At 34.3% G+C, this 17373-nt stretch overlaps 1 protein-coding gene across 6 annotated transcripts in view; it reads right to left on the reverse strand.

Annotated features, from left to right (window-relative positions):
* STAG1 (STAG1 cohesin complex component) overlaps nt 1-17373 on the reverse strand; it is a 363800-nt gene that overhangs the window by 51281 nt on the left and 295146 nt on the right. For 4 of the 6 annotated variants that reach the window (XM_070576137.1, XM_070576141.1, XM_070576139.1 and 1 more), the window contains one exon: nt 3359-3439. The exons of the other annotated variants lie outside the window; for them this stretch is intronic. In XM_070576137.1, the coding sequence (XP_070432238.1) occupies nt 3359-3439 (81 nt within the window). The remainder of the gene's footprint in view (nt 1-3358; nt 3440-17373) is intronic. 6 annotated transcript variants of the gene reach the window in all.

Genomic DNA, 17373 nt, shown 5'->3' on the forward strand with positions numbered 1-17373 from the left:
AGGAATCAAGATGCTTTTGCACTAGTAGTTTTTAAAAATTAATTTTTGTGATAAAATTCTTATCACTATTAAATATCATTAACAACAAAAACAATCCCTCAAACAGTATTAGAAAGTGTAAAGAGAAAGGTAAATTTCTCTCCTTCCTATGCCTGCCCCAAAGAATCTCTGTTTCCCAGAGGTAACCACTGTTAAGATTCCTGTATATCTATCCAGACATTTTCGGTACAGCAGTTATTAACCTTACCAGAGATTGCAGAATTTTAGAGCTGGAAAAGATTGGCCCAACCCAATTTTCAATTTTATAAATAAGTAACCTGAGTTGCGGATAAGTGATTTTTTAACTGTTGTTACTATCTGGAAAGTACTTTACAACTGATAAAATGCTTTAACATAAATCATCTGCTTTAAAATTATTTTAGTGACTTACCTCAAGGTTATTTATACAAGTTAATCATTGATGTGGCTGGAACTATAGTTAGAAAGTTGATTATCTTATCAAGTGGGATCTTAACATAGATCATGTGTATATAAAGTTTATGTATGTGGCTCTTAAATTTTCAAAAATATACTACATCATATAGGAGATTAGAAAGTTTGGCAATTCTTGATCTGGTAATTATTATATATGAGTCATTAAAGTAATTGTTTTAAAAGGAGTAATTATTATTATTAGAAATGAAAGATTAAGTTTTAAAGTGTGCACGTCTTGAAGATTCATGCTTTTTAAAAATTATCACTCAGAGGACCACTTTTAAACTATAGACATAAATGATATACAATGATTACTGAATGTACTTTGGATAAGAAAATTACCAACACCTTCAATGTGAGAAAAGATAAGAGAAAGCTAAATAAGGAGAATTTCACATATGATATAAATGCACAAAAAACTATAAATAGAAATCAACAATAATAAAGCACCTAAGATTCTGCAGTGTTCTTTCTGGCATAAAGAAAAATCAGTGCTGGCCACAAAATCTGCACTGCCACTGTGGCAATGACCATTACAAAGTCTGTATTATGATTAATGACAAAAATGAAGTTATCTTTTATTTGGAGAATATGGCAGATCAAAATTAAACAGAAAGGCCAAGAATCTCAAAATCTGCTGTAAGAGAATTAAAATAGAATGAAAAAAATAAAAAATGTTCAAAGAAGTGGGTTCAAGAAGAGAGATTCTCACTCCAATTACAGAATATGGTTGCATAAGAACAAAATTTAAATTAAACGTGATGGGGAAATTAACCATTAATTATTCTAAATATTTAGGCAGATATATATTCCAAATTTGCTAAAATGCAATTATCAACATTCAGCCAAAATACAAATAATTCAGTTAACCAAAATTATCACAGTTGAAAAAAATGGAAAACAAAAATCAACCGTTTGAAAAAAATCAGAATAAAAGTAATTGTGTGTAACATATAAACTCTTGCTATCAAATTTTAACTTACATATATTCAATCTCCTTTAATTTTACCATATTAAAAATATTTCGAAAAATATGACAACATAATGCTGTTTTAAAGTAGCTTTTGTTACTAATAAAAGAAGGTTAACTTTGATTTTTGCTTTTCAAGACTGAAATTGTCAATAAAATAAAAAAAAACCGGTGGCTAACCAATACACTACCATCTTTCTAATTAAAAACAATCAAAAACCCCAATTACTTTCCAATGGCAGAGAAATCCTCAAATTACTAATCAAAAGGACAAAAAGAAAAAAATCCTCTCTCTTGAGAAAAGAATGCTCCATATCAAGCTGTTGGTTCTATGTGGAAACGTATTATTAACCTTCTTCACTGGTAAACACCTTCTGTTTTGTTAAGATGAGGATATGTAAACATCATAATTTTCTTTCTTTCCTTTTTTACTTGAGGAAGGTTGTTGCTGAGCTAATATCTGTGCCAATTTTCCTCTATTTTATGTGGGATGCCGCCACAGCATGGCTTTATGAGTGCTGCTAGGTCTGTCCCCAGGATCCAAACCCGCATACCCCAGGCTGACAAAGCAGAGCGCACAAACCTAACCACTACGTCACTGGGCTGGCCCCTCATATTTTTACTTGGTTCTTTTTTTCCTTTCTTATTGCAATAACATTGGTTCATAACATTATATAAATTCCAGGTATATATAATTATATTTTGATTTTTGTGTAGATTACATCATGTTCACCACCCAAAGACTAATTACAATCCAATTTATTTGGTTCTTTATCAAGTGTTTGCTCTTTAATCATATGTTCAAGTCTCTCATTTCATGAAACAGTTGAAATATTTATTTTATATTTGTGTCAGATAATTTCAGTTTATAAACTATGTTTTCAGTCTGATTCTCTTCATGGTTTATTCATGGTTTCTGGTGTCCTTTTCAGTTGAGTGTTTTTTTTTTTACTATAATCTCATTTTTCCTAAAATTTTACTTGTGGAAAATTCTTTGAGGCAAATTCGTTCAGAAGGAATTTATATTTGATTCTATTAGGTGCTTGGAGATACCATCACTACAGAACATTTAAATCAAAATCTCAATTTTTTTTTTTTAATGGACCTTGAAGTAGCATGAACTTAGGCTGGAAACCTATCTGACAGCCAGCTCATGGTTATAAACTTTCATGGGAGACCTATTTTCTCCCCTTTAATCAGTGACAAATTTTAAGACAGCCTGTTTTCCTTATATTCTCCCATGAACAGAGCTGGTGTGGATTTATTCCTAATTTACCCTTGTGCTGGGAGTAGCTCTCTACAATCCCAGCTTTACTGGGGAGATGTGCTACCTATTAGACATTCTACCTTGGAAGAGTCTTGGGATTTGTCTAGATTAGAAACGATCTTCAAGGTTAAGTAGGCTTCAGTGCTCTGCTTGACTCTTTTGAATCCTAGTTTCACTTTATCTCTGGTTTATATTTTCTTCTTGGTTTTGCACGGTCATGGATAGATTAAAAATTTTTTAAAAAACAATTTAAGTTGTTTTTAACAAGAGTGTTGTTTACTTTGGGCCCCAAGACATCATAATGCCAGAACCGAGAGCTACATCTATTATCTTTCAATATTATCCTTTTTTTTATAGCATGTCACCCATCAGAGGTCTTGTGGTTTCTACTACAGCTATTTCTTATAAGAATTTTAACTTTGTATATATACGATTATGTGTCTATGGCTTAAAGACTGGTTATCTTCCAAAGAGGTAAAATATACTTACTCATAGGACAAAGCAGGAACTGATAACAATAATTATCATATCTTTTATTAAAAATTATAATTTATTCTAACTGATAACAATAAATTGTTAAATAATGAGTTAAGCAAGGTTATTTTATTTTAGTAATAACTCTTCTGCCTACAGAAACTCTTACTTACTTTGGAAGGAGAACCATCAGTAATTTTCACCAACTGCCAAAGAATCGAGTAATGGGAACACTGCAGTGCCTGTACGACTATCTGTATCAAATAAAAAAATTCAAACAAATGAGACATAATTTATGTTTGCACAGTATTAAGAGAACAATATTTATCATAATTTTTATCTTATAATAAGGTTTCAAGTCCAAATTTTTGTAGATGAGAATGTATAAAACAAATAGTTAAAAAAAAGACAAATCAACAGATCAATCGAGAGATTAAAGATAGAACGTATCTTGATAAATACGGACCCAAATAACACTATGCTTTGAACAAAACTGTACTATCAGGAATACTCTGCTTAGTTACATTTTTAAAAGGAGGTTGAAGAAATTATTTTTATGCAAATTTTATACCTGAAAAATTTATCGAAATTTTATAACTGATTATTTGTTACAAAACATTTTTAATGTGAAATATAACACTCATATAGAAATGTGCATAAAACATAAACATATATTAAAAACTTGATTAATATAAATAAAAATTAATATAAATAAAAATATGTAATCATCACCTAGGTCAAGAAATAATACACTGCCAGTACCTTCTCCCAATATAATCTTTTACCTTCCCTCTAAGGGTAACAGTTATTTTGACTTTATCAGACAGTCAGTACATTTTAACTACCTAAGTCTGCATTCCTAAATACTGTTTATTATGCCAAGTTGTGAACACTATATAAATGAAATCATGCAATATGTATTACTTTGAATCTGACTTCTTTCATTTGAATATTTATGTTTAAGACTTATACATGTTGTTGCAAGTAGTTGTAGTTTATCATTTTTTGGTCCTCTATCAGATTTAAGATATCCTCCTATTTATTTATCCATTCTCATTGAATTTTTACAATGTTTCCAATTTTAGGCCATTATGAATACTGCTGCTATGAATATTCTTACTATATACGTCTCCTGGTGCACCCATGTAGGCATTCCTCTAGTGCAGAGGTTCTAGAAGTTTTTAGTTTCCAGGACTTCCTTGCACTCTTAAAAATTACTAAGGGCTGCAAAGAGCTTTTGTTTATGTGAGATATGTCTCTATATATTACGATGATAGAAATTAAAACTAATAAATATTTAAAATATTAACTCATTTAAAAATAAAAATAAACTGATTATATCATAACATTAATAATAAATATGTCTGAAAAACAACTAAGACTTCTAAAATGAAAAAGATTTAGTAGGAAGAATGGCACTGTTTACATTTTTGCAAATCTCTTTAATGTCTGGCTTAATAGAAAACTGGAGTTTCTTATCTGCTTCTACATTGTTACAATATGCTGCTTTTTACTTATTTATTTTTATTTTTTATTGAGTTCATAATAGTTTACATCAATGTGAGATTTCAGTTGTACATTATTTTGTGTCTGTCACCACATAAGTGCTCCCCTTGACCCCCCATGCCCACCCCCACCCCCCTTCCCCTGGTAACCACTGAAGTGTTTTCTTTGTCCATGTGTTTGTTCATATTACACATATGAGTGAAATCATCTGGTGTTTGTCTTTCTTGGCCTGGCTTATTTTGCTCAGCGTAATTCCCTCCAGGTCCTTCCATGTTGTTGCAGATGCGACGAATTTGTCTTTTTTATGGCTGAGTAGTATTCCAACGTATATATGTGTACCATAGCTTCTTTATCCAATCATCAGTCGATGGGCACTTGGATTATTTCCATGTCTTGGGTATTGTGAATAGTGCTGCAATGAATGTAGGGGTGCATATATTACTTTGGATTATTGATTTCAAGTTCTTTGGGTAGATACCCAGTAGTGGGATAACTGGGTCAGATGGTAGTTCTAGTTTTAGATTTTTGAGGAATCTCCATACTGGGTTCCATAGTGGCTGCACCAGCCTGCATTCCCACCAGCAGTGTATAAGCATTCCCTTTCCTCTACATCCTCTCCAACATTTTTATTTCCAGCCTTAGTGATTATAGCCATTTTTAACAGGTGTAAGGTGGTATCTTAGTGTAGTTTTGATTTGCATTTCCCTGATGATTAGTGATGCTGAACATCTTTTCATGTGTTTATTGGCCATCTGTATATCTTCTTTGCAAAAATGTCTGTTCATATCCTCTGCCCATTTTTTGATTGGGCTGCTTCTTTGTTTTATTGTTGTGTGAGTTCCTTATATATTATGGAGATTAGCCCCTTGTCAGACATATGATTTGCAAATATTTTCTCTCAATTGTTAAGTTGTCTTTGTTTTGATCCTACTTTCTTTTGCCTTGCAGAAGCTCTTTAGTCTGATGAACTCCCAATTGTTTATTTTTTCTTTTGTTTTCCTTGCCTGAGAAGACATCGTGTTCAAAAAGATTCTTTAAGTTCCATGTCAAAGAGTGTACTCCCTATATTATCTTCTAGTTTTATGCTTTCAGGACTTATCTTCAAGTCTTTGATCCGTTTTGAGTTTATTTTTGTGTATGGCGTGAGATAATGGTCTACCTTCATTCTTTTGCATGTGGTTGTCCAGTTTTCCCAACACCATTTATTGAAAAGACTATCTTTTCTCCATCGTATGTTCCTGGCACCTTTGTCGAAGTTAGCTGTCCACAGATGTGTGGTTTTATTTCTGGGCTTTCAGTTCTGTTCCATTGATCTGTGTGCCTGTTTCTGTACCACTACCATGCCATTTTGATCACTATGGCTTTGTAGTACATTTTGAAATCAGGGATTGTGATACTTCCAGCTTTGTTCTTTTTTCTCAGGACTGCCTTAGCAATTCAGGGTCTTTGGTTGCCCCATATGAATTTTAGGATTCTTTGTTCTATTTCCATGAAGAATGTCATTGGGATTCTGATTTGGATTGCACTGAATCTGCAGATTGCTTTGGGTAGTATGGACATTTTAACTACGTTTATTCTTCCAATCCATGTGATGGGATCTCTTTCCATTGCTTTATGTCATTATCAATTTCTTTCAGTAATGTCTTATAATTTTCATTGTATAAGTCCTTCACTTCCTTGGTTAAATTTATTCCTGGGTACTTTATTCTTTTAGTTGCGATTGCAAATGGAACTGTATTCTTGAGTTCTCTTTCTGTAAGGTCATTATTAGACTATAGAAAAGCAACTGATTTTTGTAAGTTGATTTTGTACCCTGCAACTTTACTGTAGTTGTTAATTATTTCTACTAGTTTTCCAATGGACTCTTTGCAGTTTTCTACATATAAGATCATGTCGTCTGCAAACAGCGAGAGTTTCACTTCTTCCCTCCCTATTTGCATTCCTTTGATTCCTTTCTCTTGCCTAATTGCTCTGGTCAAAACCTCCAGTACTACGTTGAATAAGAGTGGTGACAGTGGGCATCCTTGTCTTGTTCCTGTTCTCATGGGGAGGGTGTTCACTTTTTGCCCATTGAGTATGATGTTGGCTGTGGGTTTGTCATATATGGCCTTTATTATGTTGAGGTAATTTCCTTCTGTCACCATTTTGGTAAGAGTTTTTATCATAAATGGCTGTTGGATCTTGTCAAATGCTTTGACTGCATCTATTGAGATGATCATGTGGTTTTTATTCCTCAGTTTGTTGATGTGGTGTATCATGTTGATTGATTTGCAGATGTTGAACCATCCCTGTGTCCCTGGAATAAATCCCACTAGATCAAGATGTATGATCCTTTTGATGTATTGCTGAATTCGGGTTGCCAAAATTTTGTTGAGGATTTTTGCATCTATGTTCATCAGTGATACTGGCCTCTAGTTTTCCTTTTTTGTGTTGTCCTTGTCAGGCTTTGGTATCAGAGTGACGTTAGCCTCGGAGAATGTGTTAGGAAGGGTTCCATCTTCCCTAATTTTTTGGAATAGCTTGAGAAGGACAGGGATTAAATCCTCTCTGAAAGTTTGGTAGAATTCCCCAGGGAAGCCATCTGGTCCCAGGGTTTTATTCTTTGGGACAATATGCTATTTTGATTGCAGCATATGAAGAAAATCCAGTGTCACAGATTAGTTGGAAAAGAAAGTAAATTTTAATAGCCTTTATAACTAAATGTCATTTTTTAATATGACACCAAAACAGCAATGTACACTTGTGAGAGAATGAGAAGGAAAAAAGCAAATAACATCTTCCTCTAATTATGAAAAGAGTTTGATTTCATGGACCCGCCCCGGAAATCCCCAGGGGTTCCTGAATCATACTTTGAGAACCACTGCTCTAGGAATAAAATTACTGGGTAACATAGTATATGTATGTTTAAATTTATAGTAGATAGTACCAAACTGTTGTCCAAAGTGGCTGTATCTGGTAATCTTTGACAGTTCCTGTGGCTCCATGTCTTCAACAACACTTAACATCATCAAATGTTTTAAATTTGGTGATTTTCTTATGTATGACTAATATCTTAATGTGGCAGTAAGTTACACTTCTCTAATTACCAGTGGGGATGAGCACCTTTTCAGTTTTTACTGGTACTGAATTCTTGTTTTGTGAAATGTTGTCCATATTTTTCAGAGAGAACAGAATTCAGGAAAATAAAATTAAGAATCATAACATAAAAAGAATTTCATTTTGGATAGGTCTTTTACTACATTTTTGTTTTAATACATGGTGTATCTTTATTACATTAAAGCATATCCAATAATATGATATTCCATTATTAGAGTGTGTGTATTATCTTCTCTACTTGATAAACTAAAAACCACAAGGATGAATATATGTAGAGAATAAATCAAAAGAGAAATCATTAACTGGAATGCTGCAGGAAGTAGTTGAGAGTTTTAGCAGGTTTCACTTTAAAAATTTCAGGTTACAGATCACTTAAGCAAAAGATATCTCCAATGCGCCTACTCAGCACTGAAAATAACTCATCAGAATTAGAAAGATGAGTGGTGCTGCTTTTGATGCAACACTAATGAGATGATGTCAGGATTTTGTTAAACATAATAATTAAATGATTGATTCATGTCAGAATGCCAGAAACAAGATTACTAAAACACTGTCAAGTTATGAACATCAATGCTAAAGAAATCACCTTACTATACTTAGAAGATCCTCAATATGGTACACCTACTGGTCCTAAGACACCTTTTGATAACCTCTAATTTATAATATATAAGTAAAGTGGTTTGTGTGGAAGGAAAAGATTAAAAATTTTTCACTTGAAATAAATTGAATTGTTAAATTACTTGAAAAGTGATACACAAATTAGCAGTAATCAATAGGAAACTGACATGGAAAAAAGTAATGCTGAAGAATTGCTTAATGTTGGTGACATCATTTATCATAATCATAGCAAACATTTCCCTTTCTTCTACACTTCTATTGACTTATCATACTAAAATTATTCAAACTGTGTTCCAAAGTTTTGCGGAAGTTTCTCAGAGGTGGTTATAAGGGAAGAGAGACACTTGGTCACTCCAATACCTATTTCAAATAGAGTATCCCCATTTTAATCTGTTTCATATTTGGTATTCATCATAAGTCTACTTTAAAAGGGCTCCACTACCTTTTATTAAAATAAAAAGCTCACTCTCATTGACTGGGAAGCATTTTGCTTTCTCACAGGTAGAATTATATAACAATAAAACTGATCACACTTCAAAAGAAAATTCAGAACTCTTCCTTCCAGGTTTCACATCAGTCACATTGATATTTTATCCTCCATAGTAGCAATGTTATCCTAACTTGTTCAGCAACTTTATCTTTTTCTAGTACAGATGAAACAAGCACAAACAATAAAAAACTGAAAAAGCCAAAAAAGATTGTTCCAACCTATGAGCACCACTGCTCTTCTGCCTTTTCTTGAATACCATTGCTCTGATCCTGGAGAAGATCTTCAAATAATAGCAAGTCTTGGTCTGATGACTAAGAACTTCTCCCAACCCTAGTTCTCTGTCCTCGTGTTTCCACAAAGTGACATTATTCCTGGGAGAACACAGTAAAGTGTATTGCACACTCCTGGGCAAAAACAGTTAAGAAGCAGGGCTGCCTTTTCCATCTCCTCCCCTATCTGGCAGCAGGATACTGATGCCCCAGGAGATCTGGGGCCACTGAACGATTCGGTGGTGCAGTGACACCCCACTTTACTTAATTTTATGGATACAGGGGTGAGAAATAAATTTCTATTGGGTTAAGACACTGAGATATTGAGATTAATTTATTATAGCAGTTTGCGTTACCTTAACCAACATAAAAATTCTTTATTAGCCTTTCCCTTAATAATTAACTTTTATCTATTTAAAGGAACTATAGCTCTTAATCTTTGATTAGAAGATTGAATCAATGAGAATCATTCAACCTGTGGGTAATGATATCACATATCTTGAAGATGAACTGTATTATTACATGTAAACTAAGACTAAGGGATAAGCTCCTAGAATGTTTAAGTTTAGAAAAACTGAATTTGAATGGAAAATAAACTGACTAGAGAATAATAAGTAAAAATGATTATGTATATGTAATATATACGCATGTGTAGATATATATTATTACACATATATAACATGTTCAAAATTCTGAAAATCCACATAATGACTGTGGGATAAATTTGGGCTCTTTCACTACTCTGTTTGTAAGAAACTTTAAGGGGAGGAGGGTAAAACTTTTTAGTGGACATGTGCATGAAAACAGAATGAACTAAACTAGTCTGCTTCTGATATCCAACATTGGTCTTTCTATCATATTTAGACTGGGATAATAAAAGTATCAATATCCTCTTCTAAAAAGAGTCTTTACATGCAAATTAATAATGAACATAGCTTCACTAAAAAAGACATAAAGCTGGCAAAAACGCACATGAAAAGATTTTCAACATCATTAGCATGAAGGAAATGTACACTGAGAGCACAATGAGATACCACTACATACCTACTAGAATGTAAAATAAAAGTAAAAAACACTGATGATATCAAGTGCTGACAAGCATGTGGAACAACTGGAACTCTCATACATTGCTGGCAGGAATGCAGAATAGTACAGCCACTCTGGAAAATGGCTTGGCAGTTTCTAATAAAGTTAAACACACACTTATCAAGACACAGCAATTGCACTCCTGGGCATTTAGAGAAATGAAAACTAACGTTCAAATAGAAGACTGTACACATATGTCCACAGCAGCTTTAGTTGTGATAGCCAAAAGGTGGAAACAACTCAAACGTCTTTCAACAGGTGAACGGATAAAACAAACTGTGGTGTATCCACAGGATGAAATACAAATTGAACAGTAAAAACAAATCTATTACTGATTCACACAACAACTTGGATTAATCTCAAAGGCATCATGCTCAGCCAAAGACTATGCTCCAAAGGGTTACATATTGTATGATTGCATTTATTTGGAAGTCTCAAAAAGACAAAACTGGGGCCGGCCCCGTGGCTGAGTGGTTGGGTTCACGCGCTCTGCTTCGACAGCCTGGGGTTTTGCCGGTTTGGGTCCTGGGTGCGCATGTGGTGCTGCTCGTCAGGCCATGCTGGGTTGTCGTCCCGCATGCCACAACTAGAAGGACCCACAACTAAGATACGCAACTATGTACTGGGGTGATTTAGGGAGAAAAAGAAGAAGAAGAAAAAAAGACAAAACTATGGTGACAGAAAACAGATCTTGGTTTCCAGGAGTTGTAGGTGGAGCAGGCGTAAGCCTATAAAGGGATCATATGAAGTTCTGGGGATGATGAAACTGTTCTGTATCCCGACTGTGGTGGTGACTACATAAGTCTATATGCATATTAAAATTCATAACTTTACATAAAAAAATAAGTCAGTTTTGCTGTATAATAATTTAAAAAATAATCAATATGGCAAAGAGTAGAGTTTGCAGTAATATTTTTCTCAAGGAAATGTGAACGAAAGTACAAACATCAGGGGTTGGCCTGGTGGCATAGTGGTTAAGTTTTCATGCTCCACTTCAGTGACCTGGGGTTGTCAGGTTCGGATCCCAGGCACAGACCTACACACCACTTGTCAAGCCATGCTGTGGTGGCATCCCAAAAACAAAATAGATGAAGACTGGCACAGACATTAACTCAGCAACAATCTTCCTCAAGCAAAAAGAGGAAGACTGGCAACAGATGTTGGCTCAGGGCCAGTTTTCCTTATCTTCTTCACACACACAACACAAAAAGCACAAACATCAAAGCAAAATCATAGTGATATAAAGTAAAAAGCAATTCTTTAATACAGAGAAAGATTCCTAAGTTCTACATGTGCTTTGGGAATGAAGGATCATTCAATGTGTTGTACTACCAGAAGACATACTATACTATTAAAAAGAAAAATCAACAGAAGATTAAAAAACTCAGGTAAAAAATTCAAACAGTAAAAGGTTAACTTCTGTAACTAAAAAATTAAGACTTCCCAAGAACTGGATTACATAGGAGGCTAACGCACATTAATCCTTGACAGTTCTGGACCCTGGGACATTACTGTCAAGCTTTCTTATAAATATCAAGTATCTAGAACAAGGAAGAGTATGAAGAAAAATATGACATGTCAATAATAAGTCCAACGTGGAATACTATATTCTTGTTCTGTAATTCAGTCATGAGTTACTTAACAATGGGAATACGTTCTCAGAAATGTATCCTTAGGCAATTTCACTGTTATGCAAACATCAAAGACAATACTGAAGAGGAATAAAATTTGCCATCCCAAAATGTGTTTCTTTAACATGAGGATTATTTTAGGCTGATTATTTTTAAGAAACAAAAGAGGGGCGGGCCCTGTGGCCAAGTGGTTAAGTTCGCACACTCCACTTTGACGGCCCAAAGTTTCGCCAGTTCATATCCTGGGCGTGGACATGGCACTGCTCATCAAGCCACGCTGAGCAGTGTCCCACATGTCACAACTAGAATGACCCACAACTAAAAATATACAACTGTGTACTGGGGGGCTCTGGGGAAAAAAGGAAAAATAAAATCTTTAAAAAAAAAAAAAAGAAACAAAAGACTCAGAAAAGTTTTCTTGTTATCTCCCTCTTAACTGCCAAAAAGAATTCACATTAAAAAATCTGTCTTGGGAAGTGAGCTATCATCTTAGTGTAACATCATCTCACTAGGTGGTAGGCAGAGAGGAACCTAAAAAATCTTGTTTGTTGGGCTCCCCTCTGTATTCTATGTTTCCGTGCAGCCAAACAAACACTTGTTTTCCAAACGGTGGTTCCTTTTCACTTACCTATGAATTGCCTTCCTTCCCTTTGAAGTCCCTGACTCTCCCTGCTCCCAACACCTTTTGTCTTTGGCTGAGGATGGTATTTAAGATGAGAGCTTAGGCCATTTTGGCAAGTCACTCAGTTTTCCTGGGTTTCCCCCATGCATATGTGTTATTAAACTTTTGTTCGTTTTTCTCCTGTAACCTGTCTCATGTCAATTTAATTCTTAGGCCAGCCAGAAGAACCTAGAAAGGTAGAGGATAATTTCTTCCTCCCTTCCCAGTACTTACACAAATCTAGATGGTATAGCCTACTACACACCTAGGCTCTACAGTACTAATCTTATGGGACCAACATCATATATGTGGTCCATTGTTCACTGAAACGTCGTTATGCGGTACATGACTGTATCTCTTTATACCGCTCTCCAAAAGGAGATGTGGTGTATAGTAGAAAACACAATGGACCAGGAGTTCACATCACACAACCTCAGGCCTGCTCTTAAACAGTTCATGTGCACTAGCCTTTTCTCCTCAAAAACATCAAAAAAGATCTTGCCACTTCCCACATTAGTGACCTGCTGAAAATGAACAATTTCTGCTATTGGCCTCGAAATTCTAGAGTAACACAGGCAAACAGCTGTGAAAACAACCTATACAACATCTAAACCATTAAGAAACAATACCATAATACTTCGTGGAGACAGGACTATGGTCCATGTAAAAGACTGGAAGTGAGGAACATCCATAATTTCAAGATAAGAATACTCACTTAGACATATTCAAAGGGAAATGAATGATTCAGGCAAATAGATTCCAAAGACTTAAATATAAAAAATAAGACTATTCAAATACAAGGAAAAAAAGAACTGAACATTTAAGTGACTTGGAAATGTGTGGAAAAGCTTTCTAAGACAGACATCAAAGAGAAAAAATATAACAGAAAACAACTGATAATTTTGATTATATAAAAATGAAAAACACTTATATACTAGACAACATAATACATATATAATTAAAATTCCTACTGGTAATTATTGCAACAAATGACATAAGGTTAAGAACATTAATACAGAAAAAAACCTTATAAATTAAAATGAAGCTAGAGATCTGCTGTACAACATCGTGCTTCTAGTTAATCCTGTATCGTACACTTAAAAATTTAAGGGAGTAGATCTCATGTCATGTGCTTTTTACTACAACAACAAAACAATGAAACTAATACAACAAAAAGATGGGGAAACATAAAGAATGGTAATTTTACATAAGTATATAAATAATCAGATATATACATATGTATGAAAATGTAAAATAGCAACCATTTGAAAAAAATAACACTTACAAAATGTTCACTAGCTGAACTCTGTTTTCCAAGCAGATGTTTACCCAGTATCTAAGTCTTCTGTTAGACACAGGCGCTTAAAAACAAATATATTCTCTGACCTCAAAGAAGAATCTAAAGGGAAGACAACTAAGTATCAACTATAACAATTTAATAAGTGGTCTGATAAAGTATACACCAACAGGGTCAGATGATGAGGGGCAAAAAAGGGAGAGATTCACATCTTAGCCAGGAAGGAAGAGTGATAATGACTAGGAAAAATTTTTTAGAGAAACAAAAACCTATACCAAATCTTAAAGAAAGATGTAAGACAATCTGGCAACAAAGGGACAATATAATAGAAAGAAGGGGAATTTCAAAGAATGCTTCACTGACAAACTGTTAACAGGTTGGTACAACTTAAGTGTAAGCATAAACTGAGGCTAGATTATCAGAAAGCAAATCTTAGAGGGCCTTATAGGAGGGTGACCATACTTCCTGGCTTATGCCTATGTCTTGGAGTAATGATTAATAATACTCCTTTCACTTTCAAAACAACATTTGTTTGGACAATAATATGGTCACCTTACCAAGAGAAAGATATCTGGCTGTTTTCCTAAAAATGCTAGGTGATACACAAAGAGATATTTGAACAGAAGAGTAACATGACCAGACCTTTAAAAATATCTCACTAGCAACAGTAAAGAGAGGTGACCCTATTTGTTCTTTGTTAGCTTTTTACAAGTAAAATTTGATACTTCAAAAATAGTTGTATTATAAAGCATAATAATAAAATTAACCTATGAACAGAGTATCCAATTTAAGAACTAGTGTGATACCAACAACTTTTTATCTACTTATGAGCTCTTCCCCTATTTCTTAGGGTTGGTAAATCCTTCCACTACATTTCATGTCTATCACGCCCTGGCTCTTAAAAAAACCCACAATTTTTATCACATACATCATATGCACATATCATTAGATGATGCACTATTTAATTTTGCTAGTTTTGAGCTTTTCAAAAATAATATAAAACTGTATGTAGTCTTTTGAAAGAGCAGATGTAAGTCACTCTAGCCATGCCTCTGAGGGACCTATGAAGATTTTTAAAAATATGAATTTTGGGCTAGCCCTGGTTGCCTGGGTTTGGCTCCCGGGCAAAGACCTACACCACTAGTCAGTGGCCATGCTGTGATAGTGGCTCACATACAAAATATAGGAAGATTAGCAACAGATGTTAGTTCAGGGAGAATCTTCTTCAGCAAAAACAAACAAACAAAACACCAAATTTTCATACTCCACCCCTGAAGATTGAGTCAATAGCAATAATTTAACCACAAAAGCCTCTGAATAGCCAAAGCAACCCTGAGAAAAAAGAACAAAGCTGGAGGCATCACACTCCCTGATTTCAAACTGTATTACTAAGCTATAGTAATCAAAACAGCATGGTACTGGCATAAAAACATACACATGGATCAATGGAACCGAACAGAGAGGCCGGAATAAACTCAAGCATTTATGGTCAATTAATTTAGGTTAAAGGAGCCAAGAATAGACAAATGGGGAAAGGACAGCCTCTTCAATAAATGGTTGGGATAACTGGATAGCCACATTCACAAGAATAAAACCGGACTACTATCTTACACCATCCACAAAAGTTAACTCAAAATGAATTAAACTTGAATGTAAGACCTGAAACCATAAAACTCCTAGAAGAAACATAGGCAGTAAGCTCCTTGACTGGTGATGATTTTTTGGATTTCACATCAAAAGCAAGGGCAACAAAAGCAAATATAAACAAGTGGGGCTACATCAAACTAAAAAGCATTTGCACAGCAAAGAAAATCATCAACGAATGAAAAGGCAGCCTATGGAATGGGAGAAAATATTTGCAAATCATATATCTCATAAAAGGTTAATATCCAAAATATATAAAGAACGCATACAACTCAAGAGTAAAAAAACAAGCCAATTAAAAAATGGGCAGAGGACCTAAATAGACATTTTTTCACAGAAGACATTGAGATGGCCAACAGGTATGTGAAAATATGCTCAACATCAGGGAAATGCAAATCAAAACCACAATGAAATATCATCTCACATCTGTCAGAATGGCTATCATCAACATGACAAGAGATAACAAATGCTGGTGAGGATGAGGAGAAAAGAGAACCCCGGTGCACTGTTGATGGGAATGTAAATTGGTGCAGCCACTATAAAAAACAGTATGGAGGTTCTGCAAAAAGTTAAAAATAGAACTACCATATGATCCAGCAATTCTACCTCTGGATATTTATCTGAAAAAAATGAAAACACTAACTTGAAAAGATACATGCTCTTCTATGTTCACCACAGTATTATTTACAATAGCCGAGATACGGAAACAATCCAAATGTTCATCAATGAATAAATGGATAAAGAAAATGTGGTATATAAATACAATGGAATATTATTCAGCTATTAAAAAGAACGAAATTGTGCCATTTGTGACAACATGGATGGATCTTGAGAACATCATACTTAGCGAAATAACTCAGCTGGAGAAAGACAAATACTATATCATCTCACTTATATGTGGAATCTAAAAAATAAAAACCCCAACAAACGAAACTCAGAGATACCGAGAATAGACTGGTGGTTGCTGAAAGCGCGGGATGGGGGTTGGGCAAAATGAGTGAAGGGAGACAAAAAGTACAAACTTCCAGTTTAAAGTAAATAAGTCATGGGGATGTAATGTACAGCATGATGATATAGTTAATAATATCGTATGGCATGTTTGAAAGATGCTCAGAGAGCAGATCTTAAAAGTTCTCATTACAAGAAAAAAATAATCTGTAATCATGTAATGTTATGGATGTCAACTAGACTTACTGTGGTGATCACTTCGCAACATATACAAATATCGAAGCATCATGCTGTACACCTGAAACTAATATAACGTATGTGCATTATAAAAAATAAAAACTAAAAAAAAATTTAACAACTTTTTTTACAGTTTATTTTAATTTAAGTGATTTTTGCAATCATTATATAACTTTCGGCTTTGGCCAAGAGGACTGAGATATAAGAATAAAGACTCTATCAAATTTTCCTATGATACTTGGCTCTGAAATTTCCACCATGTTATAAATGCTTTCTTTTGCTCTTGTGGTCATGTTTTGGTCTGGGGCTTTCTAATCTCAAAATATACAGTGGCCAAGCTTTGAAATGGTCTTTATTAAGGATGAAAAATAATTACTCCTCTCTTTTTGTTCTTATCCTTTTCATTTACAAAATATTAAGATATAATTTATATATAAAGGGAAATGCACTGTTTTAATGTATAGTTCTGTGAGTTCTGACAAATGTATAGTCATGTAACCACCAAAATAATCAAGATATAGAACAATTCCATCATCCCTCAAACTCTCCCTTTTTGTAGTCAGCTCCTCACCACATCCTGGAAATCTGTTTTCTCTTCCTACAGTTCTGTCTTTTCCAGAATGTATAATGAAATTATACAGCACGCACTTTTGTGCATCTGGCTTCTGTGACTCTGTATGATCTGGCTATTGAGATTTATCCATG

The sequence above is a fragment of the Equus przewalskii genome, chromosome 15 (genome assembly GCF_037783145.1).
Source record: "Equus przewalskii isolate Varuska chromosome 15, EquPr2, whole genome shotgun sequence".
In the NCBI taxonomy this organism is placed as follows: Eukaryota; Metazoa; Chordata; class Mammalia; order Perissodactyla; family Equidae; genus Equus; species Equus przewalskii.